Here is a 15,455-nt window from a genome sequence, read left to right as displayed (position 1 = left end):
AAACAGAAGAAAATAAACACGACCTGAGGCGGCGATTTTTAACTTGTTGCAACTCTCTCTTTCGCCCATAGAGGGCACAACACCCTCTGTCAGTTCAATAAACGTTTTAGGGGGGCGCTGAGGGTGTGGACCTATCTCATTTTACCCAGAGATAACCACAGGCTGTATTAGTAATAACTTCTTTTCTGACTGCATTACAACCCAATTAGCTGCAATTGTCAGGTAGGTCTATCTTATTATATCAGTTTAAAAGTACTTCAGCAATAAAAAAGTCTCAAAAGACTTTTGAGACATCAGTCAATTCAGCGTCACGTTAGAGAGAAACAGCCCAAGGCGTCGGACTAGTTGGTTAGCTTGCTAGCAAAAACCTGCTTTCGTCTCATTTTTTTCAAGCTTCCTGATTATATAACAAAGCTGTGGCACTGTTTCTGTTCAATATGGAGCAATAGAATAGTTCCGTCGTGTTTTACAGAGATCAACCGACTAGCCTTTAGCTTTTTCCCATGGGTGTTAGCTTGATAGCAGAGCGGCTAGTGCAGATACTTTTAAGTTGGAAACGGTGACAGCATATTGCTTGAGTGTTATTTACAGATTTACCAACTAATTCACACACAAATTCAGTCCCAAATGATAGTCTTAGAATGCTTTTTAAACGATATAGAGCAGCATTACCTGTCAGGAGGGTTTGTATTAACACAGCAGCTAAACATAGCTTGTTACCTGTTACATTATTACTCCGTGATTAAAATGATTCAACATTTTCATCCGTATCAGTGGTCACTTCCTACTTGATTGTAACGCTGTCCAAACTTTCTATTTGTATTTCTACTCCTACATATTTTTTTTTACTATAATCACAAGAATAATTTAAAAGTTAAGACAGAAAAAGTTCCTTCACCTTGGTTTTCTGATAGTACCCTTAATGTTTAGAAATGTATTCACTTTTACAACTTTCACTGAAAACAACACGAGAAATCGGCATACATGTGTTCACCTTAATGTCCAATACGTGCTGCCGTAGTTCCAACCAGCTCTACATGGAGAAGTGCCTCTATATGGATTTTTATTGACTTCAACCTGTTTTTGTGTGTGTTTTTATTCATGTATGGGTGTCCATCTTAAAAGAAACAACTGTAGTGTTATTCTACTAAAAGCAACAGCAAAGTTTTTTTTTCTTTAGTCCTATGCTAAATTAAATTTAGCAACTGTCAGGCATTTTCTGGTGGTTTTATTTGGATAAAAAAAATAGCTGATTCCAGTTTTTAACTATTTTGGTTTGTTTCTAGAGAAGCAAATAAAAATGCTACAGCTTCTTTGGAACAGTCTGCCAGAATAGGCCCTGTATTGCACTAGGAAAATAGGGTGGTGAGATTGCGGTAATCTATATTGAGATGATTATTCCAGTTTGAACAGACTCACCCTTTTTTCACTTTGCTGTTTCATGTTTATCAACCCCTCCTGTGAGCTTTTACATCTAGGATGCTTTTATCTGAAATGGCGTTGTGGGTAAATATGGATGGTGAGAGAGCATCTGATCCAAATAGCTGCACAGAGAACAAAAGCAATGCACTTGGAAAATCACAGTGTTCCTAATATTGAAGTTCAAGGATTCATTTGCAGGTTTTATACTTTGCTAACTAAGGATCATCTGGTTACTTGACTAATCTGTCAAGATTTTTTTTAGTCAGTTACTTTAACTTATCTCTGCTTCATTTGAGGATCTTTAAATCTTCACAGTTTTATGCCGTCTTCTCAGATCTGCAACCTGTACAGTCATTTTCACCTGATGCCACCACATTTTCACAAACATTTCTAAAATAAATGTGAAAGTGGAAAACACTTACTATTTTTTTGACCCTGTGCTATTCAAGATCTAAAATGTCAAAGTGAAGGCTAAAATAAATTGATTGTTTGACAAACTACAGTTTAAAGCTTCTTTTGCCTTTTTTCTGTTTGTGAAAAAACAAACAAAACAAGTGATTTCAGTTTTTTTGTGTCCAACTGTATGTCCCCTTAGAATGGGTAAACATGGAAACTACGAAAAGACTGAAGCCAAATTGACTTATTTCACACTAAACAGTGTGTTTAGTGTGTTTTTCTTTTTTGGGTTTTCAAAAAAGAAAATGCTTCACATATGTGATATTTTGTTTTAAAAGGATAACAATCTACTCAAACTACTCAAACAATCCGGTTTGAGTAGTCTGGTAATTTAGATTTTTGAAAATACCTTTTTTAAAGTGGCACACCATGTCTCTGCAAAATTCACTGAAACTACGACACAAACAGAGATCATGAATACCAATTTTCATTGATGTATTTTAGATATTAACTCATTCACATATTTCTAATGCATTTATGTCACAAATAAAAATTTCTGTTGACATTTTTTGTTGTCAGCTATGTCGACGAATCGTTACACTCCTGTATTGTAACATGAATGGATGGTTAAACATTGCTCTGTACCAAAAAAAGCTGGTTAATATTACTCTGCATTCGTGTTTTCTTTCTTTTACAATTTTGAAGTTAAGTGCATCAAAATGAAACGCTACACACAGAATTCACCAAATCACTTTTACCCTTCTTGTCTCTCTTTTTCTAGAGTTCCCTTAGTGCTGCCCACCATTTCTGAAAGAGTCCCAGATGAGGGACTAATGCTTGCCGGCACTCGCCTGAACTCCTCAGGTCGCCTAGCTTTGTAATCTCAGTTTTTCTACCTGAAAGGAAGCAGAAGAAGAAGAAGAGTCCACCAAGCAGAATGGATGATATCTTTACACAGTGCCGGGAAGGCAACGCAGTAGCAGTTCGCTTGTGGCTGGACAACACAGAGAACGACCTCAATCAGGGGTGAGTTAGTATAAAATGAAACACTAAAAATGAAATATATCAAATTCACTTAAGATTCTTAACTTTTTCTACAATTTATTGCTTAGATTAAATATGCAGAATATTTCTAACATTAAATTAGATGCTAATGGTCTAAATATCTTTTTTTTCTTTTCGTTTTTTGGATGAGTCATGTCACAACAGATGTATGTAATCTAGATCAGAATCTGAAAGAAGCATTCAGAGTTTTCCACATTCTTGAGGTGGATCTGTGATGCTGGCTCACAGCCCGCCTTTCCAGTCCCAACGGAGACTCTGGCCTTAAACTCAACTCATTTCCTTACTGCTCCGTGTTTATGCCCAAACACACCAAAATAACTCACAAGCTTGGTTTTAGACAGGAAGCAAGCCGTTTTACAGAAAGCATTTATATATAGAGAGTTGAGCTGAATTCACATTGATGGGTTCAGCAGAATACAGGAAACAATTCTTGGTCATGATAATCATTCATATCTTTAGAAAAATAAAAACTAAATGAAAGAAATTAAAGAAACTGTAATATGGATATGTTCTTTCCTTTATCAAGTATTAATTATTTAAATGTGCTCAGTATGAACTCTATTGTTCCTCGTGTTTCTTTCTGGTTTAATCCACCAACTATTATTAAAATCATCAATTATTCTGATGATTAATTGATTAATCATATAAAAATTGGAACATACTAAAGAGTCTTTATTTAACCATTTAAGCCTATTTTTAATGTGAAATCTTAAAAATCATTTAAATGTTGCAAATAAACAAATTTATTATCTTTTCTAAATAAAAAAAGACATTCTATAACCTGAAATGTAATAACGTTTCTATTTCTAGTGGAGGCTTCATAATTCGTAGCAAAGGAAACGTAGCAAAGCAACCTCACCTGATGAATTTTTGCAAAAATATATATGTTCTCTCTTTCTTCTTTCTTGTTATTTGCCTTTCTGTCTCTTTTAAAGCAGTCTGAGTGAAGTGAGCCTGTGTCAACATGCCTTCCTATTTGTGACCGGCCCATTAGCTAATTACATGTCAAGTTCCCTTTTCCCACCACCATGCCTTCTTCATTTGAGGAAACAAATTTTATGCTTTTCAGAAGTTTAACTTTATTTTGACATCCCTGTTTCCGTTTTTAGTAAAAACTGACTGTAAGCAGTTCCATCCGGACTGTAGCTGTAACACCGTGTTTCCTCCAAGATGACGGTGTGTTTAATCTGATGCAGATCCCAGGCAAAGAGTCGTCGTGGAATGCTGAATCTCCTTACAAGGAGTAAAATACGGGCCTCGAGGAAACCGTTTACCTCCTCCTCCTCCCAGTGGGGGGTTGGAGGAGATTGTTGTGGTTGACAGGCCTGGGAGAAAAGACTATTTTTCTGTTTGTGTATGAAGCCAAATCCTGAACATTTTTTTAAAAGTTCCGGTATTTCTCTCCCACAGATCAAAGATGGTTTCCCAGAAAACTGGACACTATCCATCTTTGAAATTGCATTAAAATCACTTTGAATTCTAGGAATACTTTGGTAGAGAGTTGCAGCATCTTGTAAACCTCTGTACATTTTGGAAGCAGTAACAAGCCACATGCACAGCTATACTGACAGAGTAAATCTGTCTGGTTTTAGTCAGGAGAGAAAAACATTGAGAAAAAAAAATGCAAGAAGACTGTAGGTATTTATGTTCCTTTTTCTTTGGGTGACAGAAATAGTGCAGAAGAGCATGACGGAAAAGGGAAGACATAGGGGAATAAATTATAAAAAATCATTTTTGACCGATCCAGCAGTGTCTGGGTTTAATCTGTCAAACAGAAGAGCAACAAATGGAAACTGTAGACTGTTTTTCTATCAGGTATGTTTTATAGGATAATATAATGATAACATGCTTCTAGATTAACTTTGTCCACTTTAGTTGTACATTCACATCTTAAGATAAGAAAAAAGGCTGTTTTAAACCAAAGTCATTAAACATATTCTAAGCAGGATCAAAACTTGGTAAGGAGCTGCAACTAACGATTATTTTAGTTGATTATTCTATCAATCAGATTTTTAAGAAAGCCGCATTCTGCAGATTTTTCATCTAACTATTTCCACCTTTTTTATGCAATGTTAGTTACATTGTTGATGCAAATAAACAATGTTATTTTCAGAAAATATTTCAGTTCAATATGTTGTTTTTTTTCTCATATGTTATAAAACATACAACTATGATTAAGTCATAGCCAAACTGTTTACAACGAAAATATAAAATCAGATCATATCAAAATACTTGTTAGTGATTGTGGCTTTTGATATATTGATAGAATTTTTTTTGTCTTTAGCTGAGGCCTGTCATGCGATCTGGCAGCGGTGACGGTGCTGAGACAGACAGAGTGCAGACAGGGGCTCTTCCTCTGGCTCTTCAGTCTGCCAGGCTGAGCCGTGTTAGCAGGTGGAAATGCTTGAAATAAATGGCTGCAGTTAGGACGCGGTGGGGGCCGAGGCGGGGGAGACCCTGGCACTCCACTGCTTCTGGATTTAGCAGATAAAGTCAGCTTTATGGGTAAATCCGTTCTATATGGGAAACCCGAGGGCTGAGCTGGACTTAGATGTGACCATAAAAGTCACAACTTTCTAAGCTGTTGTCTATATTTGCTTTGGCTGGGTGAGATTTTAGAAAGCTTTGTGAAAGTCAGTCTGTTCTTGAACTTCTTGTTTCAAAATGCGAGGACCAAACAGCAATAAAATATTAGAACCCAAACAATAACAATAGTTTCTCATTTTACCCCATGTAGAAATCCACTTATGTTACCAGATAGGTGATTTACTGCCAGTCGTCTCCTTCTGTTCCCGGTTCAATTGATTTGTTCTGTATCTAATCGTTATTTTTATACCACCCTATTAAACATTGTGATTGCAAATGAGAACACTGAGCAAATGTTGGAAAGACATTAATGGAATATTTTAAATAAAAACTGACAGCCTGAGTTTTATCGACCATTAATCTTCTGAGTCTTTTATTCACTTCTAGAGTCTTTAGATAACATGCCACTGTTTTCAGAAGCTTCAGGTATATTTTTAGAAAATAAAACCTGATAAGTAAATAATATATATATTAAAAAAACATTTCTAAATGCTTCTATGCAGATTTGAATCTTTTGAAAATGTTTGAGTTGTGTTCAATTTCTGCTCCTTGTATTTGTAATGTTGCCTTATAACAGCCTTGTAGCCAATTAACTAAATCAATGGTCACAGTTTGACTGATTTAAAACGCCATTGCCCTCATATTATTGTTGATTGGTCCTCCTTTCGTTTGTTTGAGATGACTGGCTTCTTTTTTTTTTGTTTTGAATGGAAAGATTTCCAGAGCCATTTTATCTCTTTTCTTTAAGCAAATGAAAAAGTGTAGCAGTGTTCTTTCAGTCAGCTGACTGACAGAGTGCATGATTACACCCCATTTTTTTATTATTTATTCACCAGTGAACCATAAAACAACCTCAGTTTAAATTGCTGCCATCTAGTAGTGTAGGATTTGTAACTAGTCTCAATTAATCACATTTTAATCAAACAATATATCGACAAAATAAGCAGCATTTTCAGTTCAAAAACCCTTTTTATTGCTGAATTATTGAATAGACAGACATCTGAGCTCAACAATGACACTTTTAACGCAATAAAATTGGTGCGATTAATTGATTGAAATTAACGCATTAAAGTCCTGGCCCTGATCTCATTACATTGTGTAGCGTGTTTTGTACAAACCGCTTTAGAAAAACACAACCATTAACTTCACCACTCTACCTCCTGACCCCTGGTAGACCGGGTCGTGGGGCAGAAACCTAATAAAACCTTAGACCTCAGTCTGTGGGGAGTATTTTTCACGAGCAAAATCTAATGAGTCTTCTGGATTTGGCCATTTGATCTGAGAGGAAATTGCCCTCTGAGTGGACCTGGTGTAATTGCAGTGAGTTGCACAGATAGCGGTCTGTTGGGGGACTGAGGGTCTCTGTGGGTCTCTTGAGGCTCGGCTCTGCAGGATGTTTGAATTCAACTAGAACTGATGCTTGGGGTGGGGGGCGAAAGATTCACATTCCTACAGCTCTCACATCCTTTTATTATGCTGACTGCCTACTTAAGGCTTTAAGATATGTGCATACATTTATGAACAGGAGCATTGTACTGTGTTTTTGGTTCCCAAGCTGCAGCAGGAAAGTATGCTGAGAGTCAAAGTTTTGATCTGTGCTCTTTAGTAAAAAAAAAAAAAAAAAGTCAGTGGATGTGGGAGAGAGGGTAAATTAACGTAGGGAGGACACTTCATAAGAAAGGAGGACGTGACAGAGAGACCAGAGGAAATAAGGAATTACAAACTTCCACTTGGCAGCTTGAGCTGCTTTTAGCATCACTGATGCAAGAAGTCTAATCAGGTCTTAAAATGTCTCATTTAAGATAACATATAACTTTATAAACATTTAGAGTAGCTTTTTCTGATTGACACTCAATCACCCTGTCTCCTACTCTCTGTCTTTATCTGTTTGTCACTGGGGCGACTGTATCATATCAAGGCCTTTGTCCTTGGTGCTTTGTAGCCTGTTTCTGTGTGACAAGCAGGAATGATGAGTTCCACAGTTCTTATCCATGTTTTCTTCTGTCTTATATCAGCTGGGATACTTTTATAGAGATAAAGTATGAAAAAAATTACAAAAATAACATAAGTTGTGAAGGTTCTATGTTGTATTATTTCTATCAACAAAAGGCTTTACCAAAAAAACAAGTTCTAGAGCTTAGTCAGGGTGTCTGCAAATCCTTCAAGTCTTAAATTCATGAGAAAATGATCTAAGTTGGTTTAAATATGTTAATCACAGCTCTTTTAAATTTTGTTGTAGCAGAGCAACTTAGTCTTGTATATCCTACTCTACATTCTGTGGATTGAGGCGGTTAAGGCTAGTGCTAACAAGCTGCTCATATACCCTTGCTAGCTAGCTAGCTTTTTTGCATCTATGATAGGTAAGTGCAGATTTATCACCCGTTCGTTTTCACTATTGGCTCACTTGCCAACCTGCACGATGCTACGTTCATTTTGCTCAGAGGTTTTGAGGATTTTAAACGTGGTAAAAACCTATTGATTAATTTTATGTTATGTATACAGCTGAGAAGGTTTTGAGAAAGAGTAGAACATGGAACCAAATGAGGATAGAAAACCAAAGATGGAGATATGATGACAAATAGGGAAAAAATGAAAATGAACTCGAACATCTTCAGCTAAAGTAAGAATGTAACAAGATTTTTAGGTTGATCTCACAAGGACTACCACATATTCCTCAATAGTTTTCCATACTTAATATAAGAAAAATATTCATTTACAGTATTTCTGTTGTGATACAGATCTTAGATTTAAAGAGCTTTTAAGACCATTATGATTTAAATCTGAGTTGGTGAAACCTGTACTACTATGCCTTGTAAAGTTCTAACAGCTCTTCAAGTTTTGAGTGTTTTTTTCATGTCAGCCACACATTTTAGTTCGTAGTTGTGAAAAGAAAAGGATACACATTTCTCATGCAAAATTTAAATATTGTCCTCTGTTTTGGTATTCTTATGTATTTTTTTTATCTTATTTTTTGATGCAAATAAAGCTGTGTGTTTTTAAGTCTATACCAGCCTATATCAGACATCAAGAGACTGAAATGTTTGCACATTCAAGATGGAGCTCCTCTCTTGACTCTTGTATTGACCCAGTTTACACTTGGCTCAATAATGGCTCCCTTTTTCCCCATGTTTCCATTAGGACCAGATTTGTGGAGTTCACCACTAACAGCTATCCCCTCTGTGGAGTTATTTCAGCCGTTTGTCCATCTGTCGTTGCAGAGACGACCATGGTTTCAGTCCCCTCCACTGGGCATGCAGGGAAGGACGCTCAAATGTGGTGGATATGCTCATCATGAGAGGAGCGCGCATCAACGTCATGAACCGTGGAGACGACACACCCCTGCACCTGGCCGCCAGTCATGGACATCGGGACATCGTGGGGAAGGTGGGGGTTCATGTAAACACAAAGAGATACTGTTATGATTACATATCTGGTCAAACATTTCTGAAAATGGTCAAATTCTCTTTAGCACCAAGATTTAAAAGGCTTAGTGAACACAATTAGTCATACCCTGAAGTCTGAATTTGATGTAAAAACTAGACGCTTGAACAAGCATTATGACTAACAAGAGTTTCTCAAAAACAAACCTGAGATGAAGCACTGTCTGAGCAAGTCTTGCTCCTTCAACCCAGGATATTGTGAAATCCTAAATGGTGTAATCTGAACAAGTCATAAATTCAGTGGCGCTTGTCTCTTCTTGTGCCACATCCATCAACAGCTGAAACCACAGCAGTGTAGTTGAAGAACGTATTACCACATTGTGTAGATAGAACAATCATGTTTTATTTACACAAACTATAAGGCCATAGTTTTCGTCTGGTTCTAGAGGACACTGGTAAACTACTGCTAAGGTGGCACAGTTGGTAAAATAATCCAGATTATAATGCACTTTAGTGAAAAATCTTCACATTTAGTTTAGGAACTTTTATTAAAACTTCTCTATGGCCTTACAATATAATATGAGACAGATAATTTGTGAATATCTTTTTTGGTTTATGATACAAGTGGCATCATTGAAGGTGTCTCCTTTTAAAATAGCTGCTAAGCATCCCAAGAGTTTAATATTAGATGTGTTTCAATACTGTTGGTATGTGTCCATGGGCAAAAAAAAACAACCTTCCCTGTCTTTTTCTTTTCCTTGGCACCCTACAGGTTCATGTTTGTATAAAGCCCAAACATGATCTGAGTTGCCTGCCTTCAGATATAATCTGTTGTTTCTTCTTCTTTTAGCTGATCCAGTGCAAAGCAGACACCAATGCAGTCAACGAGCACGGCAACACGCCACTGCATTATGCCTGCTTCTGGGGACAAAACCAAGTGGCTGATGTAGGTGCTCCCCCTAGTGGTGCTGAATCAAAAATCTCTTTAAAATGTTGTTTCCATAATTTTTTTTTTTTTCCTCAGGATCTTGTGAATAGCGGCGCTCTGGTGAGCATCTGTAACAAATATGGAGAAACGCCTATGGATAAAGCGAAACCTGAGCTGCGGGAACTCCTCAGAGGTGATGACACTTGTTGGATTGTCACAAGTTTTAAAAAGATACTTTTTTTTCTCTTTTTTTTAGATTTCTTGGTTTAAGTTGACATTTCTGGTTCTGCTCCTTCCAGAAAAGGCAGAGAAAATGGGGCAGAGCCTAGCTAAAATACCCTTCAAGGACTCGTTCTGGAAAGGCACCACCCGAACCCGACCGCGTGAGTCCCAAGAACACACAACCCAATTATTAGCTGACCAGCTTCCTCCGCCGTGTAAATTGGCAAAAGTGCTGAATGAAGGCAGACGTGTTCCACTTCAGCCTCCATCTTCCTTTTTTTTTTTTTTAGTTCCCTGTGGCTTTTTTTTTCCTTCCTTCATTTTAACTCTAGTGATTTTTTTTGTCTTTGCTTTCACTTCCGTAAACATTTTTTTTTCCTCATCTTGTGTTTTTAGGCAACGGTACTTTAAACAAGCTGGCGGGGATCGACCACAGACAGCTTTCCCTCACTGAAAAAAGAAATGAAAACCATTCTGGAGAGGTGTTTCACATCATTGTGTATTTTACTCCCGCTTTATTTACGTCTCACTCCGCCAATAACGACATTTAAACCCACATGTTTCTCTCTGTTTGTTTCTCGTGCCTAGCTGTGGCAGGGGCGTTGGCAAGGTAACGAAATCGCTGTTAAGGTGCTAAAAATTCGCGACTGGACTCCGAGGAAGAGCAGAGACTTTAATGAGGAATATCCCAAACTCAGGTTTCTATTGAGTTAAAAAATGTTCGACTTCTGTCATTTCTTCTCTGTGCTCACTCATGTGTCCGTTTTCATTTTCGAAGAAATATTGATGTGAAAATGTTTGTCCGTTCATCCCATGTCTGTCTCCTTTCACCCCGACCCACCCTGGCTTCACCCAGGATTTTTTCCCACCCAAACGTCCTGCCTATGTTGGGAGCATGTCCGTCTCCTCCCGCCCCTCACCCCATCATCATTACACACTGGATGCCTTGTGGCTCCCTCTACAAAGTCCTCCATGAAGGCACCAGTGAGTATTTCCACTCTGATTGGGTTACATATATTTAGTCACTCTACAGTGGCTCGCATTTCCACTATGAACTTTATTTACAACCACTCACTTGAACACACGTTGAAGGGACAGAGCGGTATAAAGTTGTGCATCTTTTGGAAGTAGTCGGAAAAAGATCCATATTAATGTCAGCTTTTATCAACAAGGCAGTTCAAAGTGCTTTATACCATAAAAACACAATACAGTCACCTTTTATGAAACATTACATTTTGTCAAATGCTATCATCAAAATCATCAAGCAAATATGTTGATCAATATTCCAGTTATTATGACTCAAAAGGCAACTTTAAACAGGTGCGTTTTTAGTGGTGGTTTAGTTTAGAAGAACTACTTTTCTGTTTGAAAAGTAGTTTTCTGTTAATCAATGCCGCTAAACACATAGATTTTTCTCTTGATCTTGCTGTGACTTTAGTCCTTTAATCCTGGAAATGATCTCTAGGTGATAGAAGGTCGACTTTGTTACTGCCTTTATGTGTCTGACGAATGCACCCACATTCTGGGCCCTGATCACTAGTTTCTAACTATAATAAGCAGTAATTATCCTTCACCATTATGAGGTATTTGGTCTGTCACATAAAATCTCTTGCAACCTGAAATAAAAGGTAAATGTTTTAGGTGGTAGGGATACTTTTTGCAAAGCACTGTAAGTCATTTGCAGGAGTTTTGCATCTGTTTTCGTTGTCATTATGTTGTCGTCCCTTTTGTTTTCCTGTCATTCTGCTACTTGACTAAAGACAGAGACAGAGTCCAAAACTTTAATTTGTCGTTCCTCCTCCTGCTGCCAGGCTTCGTGGTGGACCAGATGCAGGCAGTCAAGTTTGCTCTGGACATTGCATCCGGAATGGCCTTCTTACACACACTGGAGCCCATGATCCCTCGTCATCATCTCAACAGCAAGAGTATCATGGTGAGTAGCGCGGAAATGATTCACCTTAGCGATTATTAAAGTAATCATCAACTAATTTAGTAATCAGTTAATCTTTGACTGGCTTAATTACTGGTCTGCGTGTGTTGTTACATCAGCAAATAGCATATTTTAGAGTCTGTACTCCAAAACTTTACAAAAAATATAAACATTTTGCATTTAAAATGAAATTCCGTTTTTGTCCATCATTATGTTCACTCAGAACTCCTCAAGCAGCAGTTTTAGCTTCACCTGCTTCAAATTCTGTCAGTAAAAATCCTATTAAAGCAACTTTTGCTATCTAATTATTGTTAGGTTAATAGAAATAGAGTCAACAAACTAGCCATGCACTGTATTGATGTTAGAACTTTTTTTTTAACTGCAGGTATATCCTTTGCTATAAATGATCAAGCTCAATCAAATATTTATTTTATTATTTAATATTATTTTAAAAATTTAATCATTTGTTAATTTGCATTTTCATATAAACGTCTAATATTGCATAAATCTGCAGAATGTGTCGATTTTATTTTATTTTCTCCCTATCGGATTAATTGACAGAATATCCCACAGAATAATCTATGACTGAAATAATCATAAGCATCAGCCCTAATGGTAATAATAATGTTTTTCTATCAAAGATTTAGCCTCTTGTTTGTTACAGCATCCGATCAGAGATATTCAGTTATTTTTCTTCCGTTTTCTTGCAGATAGATGAAGACTTGACGGCAAGGATCAGCATGGCCGATGTCAAGTTCTCCTTCCAGTGTCCCGGCAGGATGTATTCGCCTGCATGGGTCGCTCCTGAGGGTAGGCATCACTTCTAACGAGACCAATCCAAACCAACAGCTGAAGCCACACCAGATCAGGGGGAAACGATGGACGCAGGAAACTACACTCTGACTCAGAGCCTAATGTCATCTGGAGCTGATTTCCCCGTTCAGATACAGAGAAATATGAGCAACTTGCAAACATAAAGCTATTAAAGAACAGTGACAACAAGCAGGGCATGTTTACAGCAGACATGGAAACTCTTAACTGCAGCCCGTGAAAATGCATTGTATCATACCAACTACGGTGGCCCTGAAGTGCAAATCTTTAAACACAACTACACATTGAAAAATACAACATTAACTAAGCACAACTACAGATTAAGAAAACACGACAGTTATATTTTGATTTACAAATGCAAAAATCTCAAATGCCTTCTTGACTTTTATGTATATCCTAATAGATTCAGTTTAATGTCCATTATTAGTAAATGAAATATAATGAGTTAACTTTTACTGTTTTTGTTTTCTTTGTGGTTGCCAGCCCTGCAGAAGAAGCCCGAGGAGATTAACCGTCGTTCTGCTGACATGTGGAGCTTCGCCATCCTGCTGTGGGAGCTGGTGACCAGAGAAGTTCCATTCGCTGATTTGTCCAACATGGAGATCGGCATGAAGGTCAGCAGCAGTCAGAACTCGACAGTTTTTTAAAATTATTATTGGTTAATGCAACATAAACACCTTTTATTTTTTGCTAAACCACAGATCGCCTTGGAAGGTTTGAGGCCCACCATCCCTCCTGGCATCTCTCCACACATTTGCAAACTCATGAAAATCTGCATGAACGAAGACCCTGCTAAAAGGCCCAAATTTGACATGATTGTGCCAATTTTGGAAAAAATGCAGGACAAGTAAAAAAAAAACAAAAAAAACTGCTACCGCTCTCCTTTGTCAAACAGTTTCAGTCCCTGGATAACCTTAAAACCGGATGAGACTCTGAGTCTAGAAACGGTGTTTTGGTGCTTACCAGTATTGCCTTAAACTCTTACCGCTACACTCCTCTCCACTGTAGCCCTCTGCGTTTTGAGATGACTGGAGCAGCAATCCCTTCTTTTGTATTTTTTTTTCAGTGTAATAATTGTTGTGTTACTGTGTTTGCCTCGCATGTCTATGCATCTTCTAAACTGTAATCATGCGGATCGAGTCCAATCTTTTCCTCGTCACAAAATAACCTGTGGAGATCAGCATGGTGATCCGTCAGACGGGTGGATTTAAAGGCTTTCTTTTATCACCATTGTAAATGCTTCTGATTAAAGAAATAACAGATTAACCTAAAACATATCTTGTGGGGGGAGAAGTTGAATGTCGGTTGTTTTTACGGTGGCAAGAAACTATATGCAATGAACAAGCATGCCAAATATCAGAGGTTAGTACTGAAACATTTCAGCTGGTTGAACCTAAAAGGCTGTGTTTCAGTGTTGGCAGTGTGGGGCGTTCAGGAACGCCCCACACTGCCAACCTCTGTCGGGCGTTGCTTCTTGATGACAAACGGTTTAAAGCTCAGCTGACAAACCTCTTTGCCAACACTGGGAAAAGATGTTTAATAATGAATCCCAGGATCATTTTTTAAGTTATGAGATCAGCTTTTAACTCAATTGTTTGTGTTGGGTTTAAATTTTATTATATTCATGTAATCTCAGTACCTATCCCCCAATTTTATCTGATTTTTATCTGAAAAGTTAAGCAAAAAGCAGTCAGCCAATGTCAACATGCCAACAGCTTATTTCAAGTGTTTTTTTTGTTGTTTTTTTTAAATACAGAAATATTTTTACTCTCCTAAAATGCCAACATTTGCTGTGTTTGTGACGCCATTTGTTGGCGTCTAAAACACTAGCATTTTTCTGACTGTCTTTAGGAAGTATTGCTACCACAGGGACGTTAAAGGGCAGACTTTATGTCTTTCAAAGTGAGAAAGACATAAACTGAGACTTTTAGGTGTTTACCTGTTTCTCTGTTTTTCCTAAAGTCATGGGTTGTTGCCTTCACGTGTACCGTTTCCAAGCCTCTACCTGCTTGCTTGCTTGTGCCGAATCACGTGGTTGAAGCCAAAATCAAAGAACGAGTAAAACAAATGTATGTATTTATATATAAGTATATTAAAAATGAGCTGTATCAACAAATGGAATGTGTCATTTATGACTGCATTATGTTGCAATCATAATTATGCATTATGTTTTTGTGACAGAGCACAAAAACATAATGCAGATTATGTGTGCTAGAAATGTATAATCCATCTCACAATACCACTTTAGAAGAGTGGAAATTTTCAGTCGCTCCATAATTAGATTTAATAATTACCTAACATGAAGTAAAAAGTGTAATAAACTACACAGCCAACTTGAGGTTTATTTTTTTTACTTGCATTTGACTACACCTAGATATCTACAGGATTCCAACACATTTTTTCCCATATTCACTTTCAATGCTTGAATTTTGTCAGCCTTTTTGCCCATTTTATAACCGAGAATTTAAAAATAAAAACGTCAGTGTTTTTGTGGCTGATGTTTGGACAGTAGTTAAAGTTTAAAAGATGTGAAAAACATAGTCCAAAACAAGAAGACACTCGAATGGGCGGACTGATGGAAATAGATTTTTAATAGAAATGGGGAAAATTTGAAGAACAAGAAAAACACCTGAAGAAATAACAAAACCTGGGTGTTTACAATATATTTGATAACTTTAAAACATTCTGACAAAAT

The 15,455-nt window shown here is 37.3% G+C and overlaps 1 protein-coding gene across 1 annotated transcript; it reads left to right on the top strand.

Annotated features, from left to right (window-relative positions):
- The first annotated feature begins 89 nt into the window (after window positions 1–89).
- On the top strand, window positions 90–14,876 carry LOC103148510 (integrin-linked protein kinase). Its single transcript, XM_007567317.2, has 13 exons — window positions 90–222; window positions 2,600–2,844; window positions 8,688–8,853; window positions 9,700–9,795; window positions 9,874–9,970; window positions 10,077–10,160; window positions 10,396–10,481; window positions 10,588–10,697; window positions 10,856–10,983; window positions 11,811–11,932; window positions 12,640–12,739; window positions 13,244–13,374; window positions 13,462–14,876. The coding sequence occupies exons 2-13, from the start codon at window positions 2,756–2,758 to the stop codon at window positions 13,609–13,611; spliced, it is 1,359 nt and encodes a 452-aa protein (XP_007567379.1). The 5' UTR covers window positions 90–222; window positions 2,600–2,755; the 3' UTR covers window positions 13,612–14,876.
- The last annotated feature ends 579 nt before the right edge of the window (window positions 14,877–15,455 follow it).

The sequence above is a fragment of the Poecilia formosa genome, unplaced genomic scaffold (genome assembly GCF_000485575.1).
Source record: "Poecilia formosa unplaced genomic scaffold, Poecilia_formosa-5.1.2 Scaffold207, whole genome shotgun sequence".
Lineage (NCBI taxonomy): Eukaryota > Metazoa > Chordata > Actinopteri > Cyprinodontiformes > Poeciliidae > Poecilia > Poecilia formosa.
The sequence above is the reverse complement of the archived record's forward strand: the minus strand, read 5'-3'. Positions and strand labels throughout refer to the sequence as shown.